At 39.0% G+C, this 13,498-nt stretch overlaps 3 protein-coding genes across 3 annotated transcripts in view; all 3 read right to left on the reverse strand.

The window, feature by feature from the left end:
• Positions 1-3,225: 3,225 nt before the first annotated feature.
• On the reverse strand, positions 3,226-4,941 carry plex9.2 (PML-like exon 9.2). The gene is made up of 2 exons (XM_077595308.1): positions 4,624-4,941; positions 3,226-4,006 (listed from the first exon to the last, which is right to left on the reverse strand). The coding sequence occupies exons 1-2, from the start codon at positions 4,694-4,696 to the stop codon at positions 3,297-3,299; spliced, it is 783 nt and encodes a 260-aa protein (XP_077451434.1). The 5' UTR covers positions 4,697-4,941; the 3' UTR covers positions 3,226-3,296.
• Positions 4,942-5,798: 857 nt separating this feature from the next.
• Positions 5,799-9,364, reverse strand: LOC144070845 (DNA polymerase III PolC-type-like). Its single transcript, XM_077595310.1, has 4 exons — positions 8,980-9,364; positions 8,848-8,893; positions 6,990-7,546; positions 5,799-6,917 (listed from the first exon to the last, which is right to left on the reverse strand). The coding sequence occupies exons 2-3, from the start codon at positions 8,891-8,893 to the stop codon at positions 7,011-7,013; spliced, it is 582 nt and encodes a 193-aa protein (XP_077451436.1). The 5' UTR covers positions 8,980-9,364; the 3' UTR covers positions 5,799-6,917; positions 6,990-7,010.
• A 90-nt stretch (positions 9,365-9,454) lies between these two features.
• Positions 9,455-13,498, reverse strand: part of LOC144070844 (unconventional myosin-IXAa-like) — a 70,584-nt gene continuing 66,540 nt past the window's right edge. The window contains exon 41 of the mRNA XM_077595309.1: positions 9,455-12,396. Within this exon, the coding sequence (XP_077451435.1) occupies positions 12,014-12,396 (383 nt within the window). The 3' untranslated portion in view covers positions 9,455-12,013. The remainder of the gene's footprint in view (positions 12,397-13,498) is intronic.

Consider the following 13,498-nt stretch of genomic DNA (forward strand, 5'->3'; position numbering starts at 1 on the left):
AAAAAATATTTTTTTTTTTTAAATTGGAAAAATATTAACGGCATTTATTAATAATACTTTGTTATTTAAAACATCGTAACCGGCGCATAAAAAAATAGAACATGTGATGTGACGAATTATCAAACAAAAAGTACTGCAAAGTCAAACGTAGTAAACGGCTAAGCGCTAGCATGCTAACACAAAAAAACGTCTGAATTTCCCTCAAATTTGAACTTTCCCAATTTCCCCACAACAAACCTGAAAGTTAATAAACATCCAAATACAACCACTTACCTCAAGTGAAAATGTTAAGTTGAAATTCATGGTTATCATCCCAGACTTCCATTTAAGAGGTTCCACTATACGAAAAAAATAAAATAAAAAACATGCATGACTAAAAGTTGGGAAAAAATGTAAGTTTAGGAGTACAAACACAAAATGCTGTATCAACTTTTATAAACGTATAGCTCAGTTTTTACAATTTTGTAGATGTCCCTATCAAAACTTGCAAATGAGATGAACTAATATTTTGTCATTCCGAAAATTTTTGTTCCTGTTCCAAATGGCCAAGAAGTGCACTTTGTTCCAACTAGCCAGAAGTTATTCCACTTCCATGAGTGATGTTTAGCATTTCAATATTAATCTGTATCATTTCTGTCAAGTGAAGTTACTGCTGTCATTTTTTTCAGTGTCCCTCAACGTTTAATTACTTTTTAGATCTCCCTCAATGAGTGTTGACATTTTTTTGCTGTTTATTATGTTATTCATCCCTTCTGGAAGACTTTGCTGTAGCATGAGAATTGCACAAAAAAAGACAATGATTCTATAAAAGATTTGTGGTGTTACATTAGTTTGTGTTGTTTCTTGTTTATTTTTGCTTATTTGTTGCCATTGATGGCATGAGACGCCCAATCTATTTTGACTGGGAGGGTTGGCAGCCACTATTCGATTGCTGCCAGCCCTCCTGTCAAACTTGCCCTAAATGGCAGTGAACCATGATCGCTCCACGCCAGCCTTTCTAGTTGAAATGAATTTGACGTCTATAACTGTCAATGGCACCGAATGTGTAAAAAGTTATGCAGATATAGCAAAAAACATATGTATATTAATATATATACATATATATACATATACATACATATACACATATATACATATACACATATACATATATATATATACACATATACACATACATATATATATACATACACATATACAAACATATATATATATACACATATATACATACATACATACATACATATACACATATATACATACATACATACATATACACATGTATACATACATACATATACACATGTATACATACATACATATACACATGTATACATACATACATATACACATGTATACATACATACATATACACATGTATACATACATACATATACACATGTATACATACATACATATACACATGTATACATACATACATATACACATGTATACATACATACATACACACATGTATACATACATACATACACACATGTATACATACATACATACACACATGTATACATACATACATACACACATGTATACATACATACATACACACATGTATACATACATACATACACACATGTATACATACATACATACACACATGTATACATACATACATACACACATGTATACATACATACATACACACATGTATACATACATACATACACACATGTATACATACATACATACACACATGTATACATACATACATACACACATGTATACATACATACATACATACACACATGTATACATACATACATACATACACACATGTATACATACATACATACATACACACATGTATACATACATACATACATACACACATGTATACATACATACATATATACACATGTATATATACATACATATATACACATGTATATATACATACATATATACACATGTATATATACATACATATATACACATGTATATATACATACATATATACACATGTATATATACATACATATATACACATGTATATATACATACATATATACACATGTATATATACATACATATATACACATGTATATATACATACATATATACACATGTATATATACATACATATATACACATGTATATATACATACATATATACACATGTATATATACATACATATATACACATGTATATATACATACATATATACACATGTATATATACATACATATATACACATGTATATATACATACATATATACACATGTATATATACATACATATATACACATGTATATATACATACATATATACACATGTATATATACATACATATATACACATGTATATATACATACATATATACACATGTATATATACATACATATATACACATGTATATATACATACATATATACACATGTATATATACATACATATATACACATGTATATATACATACATATATACACATGTATATATACATACATATATACACATGTATATATACATACATATATACACATGTATATATACATACATATATACACACATGTATATATACATACATATATACACACATGTATATATACATACATATATACACACATGTATATATACATACATATATACACACATGTATATATACATACATATATACACACATGTATATATACATACATATATACACACATGTATATATACATACATATATACACACATGTATATATACATACATATATACACACATGTATATATACATACATATACACACGCATATACTGTCCCCAGTATGTACTATATACTTTACATCAGGGGTGTCAAACTCAGGTTGGTTTGCAGCCGCGTTAACATCAACTCGATTTCATGTGGGCCGGATCATTTTAGATATATTTAGAATTGTTTTAATAAATGGATTAAAATCCCTGAATATTCAGTTTTTTTATAGATCTAAAACAATGTTTATTTTAGCTTTTTTTAAATTTATTTTTAGATTTTACAAAATGATTTTTGAACTAAAAACCCAGAAATAATGGATTAAAAATTACAATTACTGATTTAAAAAAGGGAGAAAATCAGGACATTTAATATGCATCTATACTCTTCATTTTAATTTGATCTTAAAACAGAAAATTGGCACTCATGATTTACTTTCCCGGGCCACACAAAATGATGCGGCGGGCCAGATTTGGCCCCCGAGCCGCCACTTTGACACATGTGCTTGATATAGGACAATAATAATTCACTGCCGGTTCAAAAAGATTTCATTTATAGAATTTATTTGTAGGAAAAAAATGAAAAACATCCAATTTAGTGAGCAAAGTCAAGATTGGGTAGCGTTGCCATCTGCCGCTTTCTCGTCCGCGTCCTTCTCAGTCCGTTCCAGGTGCTGCCAAAGAAGTTGCTGTCCTGGAAGCAAGTGCTCTCTTTTCGGGACTTTGGAGACCTCATGTGTGACCTCAGGCGTGACCTCCGGCATGACCACCGGCGTGACCACCGGGACGTCGCTCAAGCAGAAGGTGTGGCGTGCGACCACCTCCGCTTTGGGCTGCAGCACGCGGTAAAGCGTCTGGAGAGCGCGCACGTCCTCCAACGCATCGTGGGCCCCGTAGGCCACGCCCATCAACTCCCTGACCAGGTACTCCTGCTTGAAGCTTCGCATTCCGCAGCCTTCCAGGATCTCTCGGGCCAGCGGGAGGGTGTCCACCCAACCCCCGACGCAGGCCTCCAACTCCGCCCGCAGGCCCGTCTCGTCCAGGGCTCGACGCAGCGGCCGGCAGTCGAAGCGGCGGATGTTGTGGCCCGCCAGAAGGGGGCGATCGAACGCTCGCAAGAAGGCGATGAAGGACCGGAGCACATCGCGGAGGGGTGACGTGGGGACGGGACGGTAGTGGAGGTAGAGCTTGCGTCGGCGCACGCGAAGGCCCGTCACCCTGGCCGCGCCCGCTTCCATTCTGCGGCGGGGCACCGTGTAGAGGTTGACAAATCGGTTTCCGCTCACCGCCGCCAGCTGGACCAGCTCGCACGTGGGACCTGAAGATCACGCGGACACTCCTATGAGGTCCGAGGCCGACCAACCGAAACGGTGATTCATACCCGTCAACCTCTGCCGATAACTGACGACTCGTACGGTGTTTGTAAGGTTTTTTGGGGGTTTGTAAGGGGAATCAATAATCATTTATAAGGGCAGTTATCGGCAGAGGTTGACAGGTATGGTGATTTTACGTACATGGGAGGGAACCTTTGCCTAGGAACATTTTCCTTCATGGCTATTGGCGAGAAAAAGCCTGACAGCCCGCCAGGCTTCTAAAGAACTGGGTAGTATTGTGGTTTAACTCATCCAAAGCTGGATATTTTTTTCCCCAAGACTCATTGCGTTGAACAATTGTCATAAAAAAATATTAGCAACTATATGTATTTCTAACTACCAATCACTTTTGCATTTTTAATATTCATTTTACACAATGATGAATCTTTTTTTTTACGTTTACAACAACAAGAACATAAACGATAAGATTAACTTTAAATGACTAAAAACTATATTTTCCATAGCATTTAACTTACGGTATTCTGTTTACGACAATGGACGTCGAGTTCTTTTAAACGGAGGAAAAAGAAAAAAAGGTAGAATGAACTTTTTCTCATCTTACCAAATCCAGTTGTTTCCAAATCGAAAAAGACAACCAGCTGCTGCTGATTGTCGTCTGCCTCCGACGTCTGCATTGTTTTTAAACTTTCCCTCAAATACTTCAACGTTTAAAAGCTAAGTGGTCACGCTAAATAAATTACAAGCCCACTGACTATTTTGCCGTGATATTTACACGAGCAGAGTAAGATGCGGGGGGAAAAACATTGTTGAAACCGAGCCACTTTGAAACTGGGCTTCCCTGCCTCATTTAAACGAAAAACGAAGAAGAAACTTATTCTTCGGTCATTCTGCCGCCAGATATAAAAGCACGTGTGTTCTCTTTCGCCCCTAAGCGGTGAACTTGTGAATCTACACAAGGCGTGTTTAAGGAAGGCGTTCAACGGGTAAAAATGTCTTTTATTGAAATCTATTTGAAAATTCATTTTCAAAGCAAAGCAAAGAAATCACATTTGTCTGATAAAATATGTTATAGATACTCCAAAATCAAAATGTGGAAATTTATGAATGTGTTAATTGAAGGTTGACCGATCGTAAAAGCATTTAGTAATACATAAGCAGAGAAAAATAATAATTCGAAATTGAATGACTAATATTTTAAAACATTCTACAATTAAAAATAAATCAAAAAGATGAAAAACAAAAAAGAGGATACATGTAAAATTCATCAAAAATTAAAAATCAAATCAAAAAGATTTTAAAAATAATAAAAACAAATGAAAATCTAGAACATTAAGTAAAAGTGCAATTTTAAAATAAAATACACTAAAAATGTGCAAAATATTTTTTGGGGAAAAATACAAATGTATATTTTTTTCATCATTTCTATTTTGAAATACTTGCGTATTTATCCAATGCGGTGACAAACTTACATGATTGGATGTCTAACATTGTCAGCAAGTATAAATATGATTGTAATTTTTCAGTTCAAATACCGACACAGTGACTGCACAAATAAAAATTACTAGAAAGTGCACAAAGCAGCATAAAAATAAAACCTTTCTCAAACCGCCATATAAATCTTCCAAATATTTTTCTCTTTTTTTTCCATGAATATACGTAACATTACATATATTTTTTACCCCCAAGATTACTGGTGTCATATTAAAGGTGTTTTGCCCAAATCGTAATTGTGGTTGCTTTAGGAGTGTGGGGGGGGGGGGGGGGGGGGGGGGGGGGGGGGGGGGGGGTTGTTATTATAACAGTAAAACCACATAAGCGCGTGGTATAACGTTTTTTTTAAACGGTAGAAAAATGTCAAATAACAATTTTTTGGTTAGTTTCAAAATGAAACATCAGGTGTTTTTGGGGTGGCAGCATTGATATTCAAAATGAGCTATGCTATGGTTGACTGTGCTATGTTTGTTCCGCGAACCATGGAAATTAATTGTGCAGCCAATCATTTGGTATAAAACAGGAACTCATTGGCTGCCATTGACGGACGCCCATGGCAGGGAAACATGGCCACTCAATTTTAGACATCCCAATTCCAACGGTTTTAACGCCAGACAAAAACAGTTACCGTATTTTCTTGCATATAAGCCGAATTTGTAACAAACAAAAAAAAAGATGACTGAATCAAGAGTACGGCTTTTATGTGCACAAGACTTGCTATACTCTATTTCATCAGTAGAAGTCGGTAAAGTAACATTTACTATTCGTTGGTTATTTTCTGTTTTGTAGTTAAAAAAAAACAACCATTACTGGATGAATTAATTCCTTATATTAACTCTAATAATGTACTTTTGATTCATACAGTATCTTAGAAATACCAAGTGTGATGATTTTTCTTAATATTTTCCCTTCAAAGTAACACATTTGTACTCCCTATTAAACCCATGAATATGGAGGTGAAAATTGTGAATCAGGGGGCGGCTTATATGCGAGAAATTGAAAAATTCAATGATTTTAAGGCAATTTTAAGGGGCGGCTTATACGCGAGTAAACACGGTAGCTTGAATTTCAAACATCCAAATTCTGACGTTGATGATGAATTGTGTTGTAATGAACAATGTCACTGAGAAACACATGATACTCTTTACAATGTAGAAAATGACATTCTACAGTTATTCTCTTGAAATTGATGTTGCGATTTTTCGTCGCAAAAAAAAAAAAATACTAAAAATCAATGGGTAAAAACGTTTTTTTTTTTTTAAATCAGTCGGGGTAAGCAGGCAGAAGCAATCGATCCTCATCTCCTTTCCATCCTCACAACAATCGACTTCCTAACGACTAACAGCGTGAATACCTTAATTGTGTCGGGTGACTGGCGTGACCCAATGTTGACTCCCTGGACACCTGATGGGGAAAAAAAAATGATGAGGATCGATTGCTTCTCCCTGGCTAGCCGGAGACGTCGTTTCAACCCACCTGAAGGCCTCACGCTTAAAATTAACGGCCCGGCACTGTGGTCAAGTAACGCCACGGCTGGACATTTCCAATTTTCCACAATTTGAAGACCTCCTGAAGCACTTTGGCGTCCTCCAGCGCGTTGTGAGCGTCGTAGCTCTTGCCCAGGAAGTGCTGCACCAGGTTTTTCAGGGAGTAGCTGGAGAGGTTCCTGAACAATGTCTTGCTGAGCAAGAACGTATCCAGGTACTTGGACACGGCCCTGGCGAACTTTTCCGAGAGGGAGAACTCCTTCAGCGCCCTGTTGAGGACGGGGGCGTCGAAGCGATTGGCGCTGTGGGCCGCCAGGTACACGGTGCCGTGGAAGGAGGAGAGGAACTCCACGAAGGACTCCAAGGCCTGCTTGAGCGGGACGGTCTGCATGAGCGACCCGTGGCGGAGCAGCGCGCCGTTTTCCACGGAGAAGCCCGTGAGGCCGCTGGCTTCTCCGGTGATGCGGGAGCGCGGGACGCAGTAGACGTTAAAGACGCGCGAGCCGCAGACGGCGGCGATTTGGATGATGTCACATGTCCATGTGTCTGGTGGAAAAAGATTAGGTTAGTTTTTGGACAAGAACAATCAAAAGACAGACGTAAAATGTCCTAAAAAAATAAAAAGGACGATTCAAGGCCGTCGTGTCCACAGACAAAGTCTCAACAACGGTTGACCTAGAACACGACATGCAGTCACTTTGTAACTAGCACCAAGGCTAACAAAAACAAAGCGTCACTCACTCATACATTCTGGGTCATTTGGTATCTTTGCATTTTTTCAACTTTTAAACACCAAGTCTCCACAAAGTCAGTGTGTTGCCTTTTTAAATAAATACTAAAATCTTGGCTAACTGCAGCCTCCCCTAGTGGTACGTGAAACAATCACAGGTTTAGTTGTATTTAACTTTTAATCTTTAAGTAACGCTAAAAAAAGATGAACTGGCTTTTAATAAAGTGGCAAATTTAGACTTTTTTCTTTGGTTCGTGTTGAATTTCAACACTAAAATGGGGTTGCAACAACAATGGCTTTTACTTGGATAAATGCCAAAGTTGTTCAGAGACATTTTGACTCCTGACAGGAAAGGAAAGTGGAACAAACGCGCGAGTGCTTCTTCACTGCTGGAATGAGCTTTTCATTAGAAGGAAACAAATTTGACACAGTTGAGACCTTTAGCTTTGGACAAACATTTAAAAAACTCCATCTTTTTCTCCTACCTCGCCCTTTGCTGCAGGTACAAAAACTCAAATCATAAATAATGGTGAATAATAACAGCTATTTTTTTTCTCGACATTTCAGGCACGAGAACGGACGCAAAAATGTTATCTATATTTTATTCCTTGTGAGACAAACACTAACCTAGCTAAAATAAATCTGAATGTTGTAATATGGGCTTTTAAAAAAAGTTAGCTATAAAAACAACATAAAAAATACAAATATGGAACAACCAGTGTAACTGATACAGGCTAGTTATTTATTAGTATGTTATTTCATAAATTCCGTGTTATCTGCCTATGACAGCGATAGACGTCCAATCTATTGGGAGTGAAATAAATGATATCAAGTTGTCTCAATGGCAGTGAGTTAAATTTAAAAAAAAGTATCCTTCCATCTCAAATTGGCAAAAGTGGAACAATGTACAAAAATATGTGGATTTTGAAAGATCAGTGAAAATAATGAGTGGGAATTTCCAGCATCGAATGAGTTAAATGGGAGAAAAAAAACAAAAAACAAATCCAAACCGATACTCGTAGCGATGACAACAACATTAAAAATGATAAAACCTGATGATGTCAATATTAACAACAAGCCGAAAGTTGTCAAAATATTTTTGTCAAATGTCGCCTACCTAATCCGGTTGTCTCCAGATCGAAGAAAACTGTGGTGTAAGACATCTGCAAAAGATAAAAAACCACATAAGGAAGAGTGAGTTCATGTCCATTCGGGAACATGGCGTTTAAAGACAAGGCGGTAAGTTTACCGTGAAGCTTCTCGAGTCGACTGCCAGCCTGGTGTCAAAAGTGTCCACTTTTATAGCAGCCCCAGCCCGGCCAGCGTCAAAAAGCAAACTCCACTTTCAATTCAGAGGAAGAGGACTTAAAGTCACTCGGGGTTTTCTTTCCTTCCATCCGCCCGCCTTGTTTACCTCCGAAAAAGGGCGACTTTTCTCCGCTATTCCTTTAGTTTCGCTTTCGCCGCGGTGCACGACGGGAAGTGAAGTCCGGCGCCTCTGTGGCGCAGCTGCCTTTAATCATGGGCGCGAGTAAACGTCGAACTGGCGGAGGGGTGTTTAGCCGTAAATATAGTTTCGTTCTGTATGAAAAACCTCATGATAAATGTGTATGTCTTCTGAAACTCACGTCGCTTGTACCTAAAATAATGTCAAAATCGAGGTGGATGGAGAAAAGTAGCAATTTTAGCCCCCAAAAATGTACGGTTCTACTTTTTTTTTAAAAACTTCCCCCAATGTCTCCATTTGTTTACAATAGGAAAATGATCCGTTCTCAACAGGAAATGATCTGAAAATTCCACTAAAATCTAAAAGATTTTAAGTTTCCTGAAATCAAAATACATTGTTTTACAGTTTTTTTAACTTCCCCAAAGTCTCCCTTCCTTTAAAAAAATAAAAAATAAATAAAAATGTATGATGTAAACGACCCCTTAATTCTAAACTGTCAATTTTAATCTATAATTTCCCCATTTACAAGTGTAATAACGTCCCCCAGTAAAGCCTTTTATTTTTTCTTCCAACCATAGACATGTTTGTATCATTAAAATAATAAGTCCTTTAAAAAAAAAAGTAACATAAATCGCACCATGTGGTGCAAAACCAAAAACAATTTTCATTTTTCTTTCCTGGCTTCATAGCTTGATCGTACACAGGATAATATATCCTTCATAACAAATCCTTTGAAAGCAATAAACCGCAAAATATGTGGACATAAATAATACATACAGTACATACACTGTGTATAAAAGTGGAACAAAAAAAAAAAAAGGACCCGAGAAAGCAGAATACGCCTTCCAGTGACACTTACATTCACTTTTTTTTTTCGCACATAATTCAACAGACGTGAACAAATAATATCACTTTTGTCCGTTCGGCTCGTTTGCGTGTGTAAACCGAGGTGGGGGAAAGTTGCTTAACACTGATTGTGTCGTACAGAGAGACGAATATTGCAGTTTGTCGTGGTGACGGTGGTTATACCCGGCGCTTATAGGCCGCAACATTAACATCTGGATGCTACATGTTTTGGTATTAAAATGCTACGATTCTCCGAAGAACGGTGGACGGAAGGAAGCGCTGTTGTTGAGTTAAAACAAAGAGAAGAGGAGTCGGAAGTCGTGAATTTAAAAAGAGCTTCAGCTTTAATTGAAGAGCGTTCACCAAAATACTGCGTTTGCTTGCTTGGGTAGGTCAACCGTGTTTGGAAAGTAAATCTAAAAGAGTCCATATTGCGCGTCATTGGCATTTTATTTCTTAGTACTGCCCAAAAAACCGATGATGTCATTTTAGCGCCGCGTCAGTACCGATACGAGTCTCTGTATCGCTGGTTAAAACTGTGCAAAATGTTACAATCATGTTAAATATGTATTAAATACACTGAAAACGGAAACTAGAATAACGACTATTTTTCCTATGATAAAATAGAACTGCTCTTCAATTTAAGATGAATATGTACTCTTTGATTAAATCATAAATTGTGTGGGTGGGTGTGCCTGTAAATGAGTCGCTATCAAGTTTTTTAAAAAACAAAACCAAAACTAACAAGCCTGTTGACGAACAGAAACTTATCTTAATGATATAGCAATGAGAGTGCGCATTATTACAGCAAGATTTCAGATAAAGACAAAAATTCAAGTGGGGATGTCATAACACTGATGTTTGTTTACACGAGTGGCTCTGGATTGAACGCTTTGGAATTGGACACACTGGACATGCAATTTTCACGGGAAAACAGCTGCTGGCTGGCATAACATTGGCAAGGGAGGCCCGATGATGGGTCGCCAGTTACTAGCAGAATTGCCCTGGCATGGTCACATTTGATCAAATTTATGCGATGACATTAAAGCCGTTAGAGCGGAGTAGGAGGATTTGTTTAAACTGTTTCCTGAGTTTGAGGATTGAAAGCGGTAAAATACCAAAGTTACTGTGTGGTTAGTGTAAAAACGGTTCATTTTTTAAGGGACTTTGGTTTAGCCAATCAGTTAAGGACGATTTAAAGTCTTCCGTGAAGTTAATACACACTTACTGTACCACATAATACAGTAATCCCACCTCCATTGCGTGAGTTATGTTCCATAATAAAATACCCCATTTAAATCCAACTGCCCAAATGCATCAACTCATGATATACAGTTAACCAATAAGCATGCCTATAAATGTACATTACAAAATGAACACGATTGAAAAAAAAGCCTCCTGTTTTCAGTCTTTGTTTTTAGACAAATTCACATCGCGCCTGTGTCATTGCCGCCGTCTAGTGGTGAACGGTGGGATTAAATCTCAAATAAATGACCGGCAAAATAATTAGGGGTAAGAAAACTGTACAAAGTCATTTGTGAACGCGGAACCCGCAACAGAGGGGGATTACCGAGGACATTTTTTTTTTTTCATCTTGAAAATCTAAGGGTCGATTTTCGTATTAGCGTTTGCCTCGCGTGCCATCGTTGGTGGGTGTCGGTGTCCTCTCGCGCTCTCTTTAAAGGAAGTCAAATGGACGAGCATGCAGCATCTTGCTGGTGTGTAAACGTGGCAAGCAGACGTGGCTTAGTTTAGCTTAGCTTAGCTTAGCATAGCTGGGCAGTTCAGTCGTTATGGCTACGAGCCGAAGAAGAAAGACGCTCGGGCGAAATGTATTCACACTTTCTTCTGGCTCAGCGCTCGCCGCCGTCACGTCCCCGACGGCGTTCCCACCCGACTGAGTGGGGGGGCGCGTCTGCCCCCCCACGTTCCCCCGGAGACCGGCCTCAGCCCCGCCCGCGTACTCGGGAACACTTACGTCCAGCCCACGTCACACCATGAACTCGTTGCTGCCGTACAGAACCAGCTGCTGCGGCGCCGAGCCGAACTCGGGTTCCCTGCGTCGCCCGCCCGACGGCTCCCGCGGCGAACTGCGGCTCAGTCGCAGCCTTTGACCCGGGCGGCTCTTGCCGGGGCGGCGCTCGGGATCCGACGCGTCGCCCGCCGCCGCCGCCGCCGGCGCGGCCCCGCCCGGTCCGTAAGAGGCCAGCAGGGGGCCGGACGAGGACGAGCGAAAGCGGTAGTGGGGGGACGGCGGCCGGTCGGAGCAAGAGACGGCGGACGCCGAGTCGGAGGAGTCCACCGAGTCGGGATGGTGCCGCAAAGGTCGCCTGCTCTTGGGGTCCCATTTTCTGCAAGTCCAATGAGCCCACTCTGTGGACGACAGCCATTTAAAACAGGGGTCAAACTCATTTTTTTTGTCGTGGGCCACGTCGCAGTTTCGATTTCATTCGTTATGCCTTCCAACTAGGCTGCCAAAATTAATCGATGACTGAATTGACAGATTTTCCGATCGTGATGATCGATAGATCATTTTTGGAAGTTCGAATTAGTACAAATCCTCTGCAATTGTTGATTTAAAAAGGGGAAACACAGGAAATATTCCCTAAACATCTCTCATCTTCATTTGAATTTGATCCCTAAAACAGAAAGTCGGCACTCCTCATTTTACTTTCTCGGGCCGCACAAAATGATGCGGCGGGCCAGATTTGGCCCGTGGGCCGCCACTTTGACACCCATGATTTAAGCGATTTAAAATAGGGACGTCAAAAGAATGCGTGCGAACATTTTGCGTACGGATACGATAATAGATTGAAAAAGTGCGAATTATAGTACAGAAAATACGGCTAAAGGAATTTGCCTGCACGGGGTTTGATTGGGTGAGAGTTGGGCTCTGTAATGTACTAGTTGTTTTGGAAAAACGGGGGTGAGGGAAAACGAGGGAGTGTGCGGAGAAAGGAAAGGGAAAGAGAAAGAGAAAAGAGTAGTAAGAGGAAAGGAAACCGAGAGGATGGGGGAGTGGTAGAGAAAGGGGGAGGGGCAAAAAGACGAAGGACAAGAAAATGAAACTGAGAGATAAAGCAGCAGACAGTAGGTTTCGTTTTTTGTTTTTCTTACAAAATACTCTGAAATTAGAAATTTGAATTACCGTATTTTCACGACTATATGGCGCATCGTATTTTTAGCCGCAGTGTCAGTAACGAGTGCTATTTCTGTATTTTAAACACACAAAGGGCGCACCATTTTTTTAGACGCATATATATTATATATGAATATCTAACTGCAATAGAGCTGGCTACCGGAAGCAGCCCCAGACTCTATTTCCGGTTTCCAGTGCGCAGTGACTGCTGGGATATATAGTTCTTGCACGCTACACCCTAAAAACACGTTTTTTAAAAAGGCAACGGAAGCAAAACTGAGTTCGGTTGTACTTTATTTAGCCATTTTACAACTTACTCACGTCATCTTCACCCAC

This window comes from Stigmatopora argus, chromosome 3 (assembly GCF_051989625.1).
Source record: "Stigmatopora argus isolate UIUO_Sarg chromosome 3, RoL_Sarg_1.0, whole genome shotgun sequence".
Classification (NCBI taxonomy): Eukaryota; Metazoa; Chordata; class Actinopteri; order Syngnathiformes; family Syngnathidae; genus Stigmatopora; species Stigmatopora argus.

Bases quoted from the DNA above. Each gene is read 5' to 3' on its own strand.
- plex9.2 (XM_077595308.1), bottom strand. From the start codon at position 4,696: ATGCAGACGTCGGAGGCAGACGACAATCAGCAGCAGCTGGTTGTCTTT. The intron at 4,007-4,623 runs GTAAGATGAGAA...CGTGATCTTCAG, and splicing joins TTTGGAAACAACTGGATTTG to GTCCCACGTGCGAGCTGGTC.
- LOC144070845 (XM_077595310.1), bottom strand. From the start codon at position 8,893: ATGTCTTACACCACAGTTTTCTTCGATCTGGAGACAACCGGATTAG. The intron at 7,547-8,847 runs GTAGGCGACATT...TTTTTCCACCAG, and splicing joins TCTGGAGACAACCGGATTAG to ACACATGGACATGTGACATC.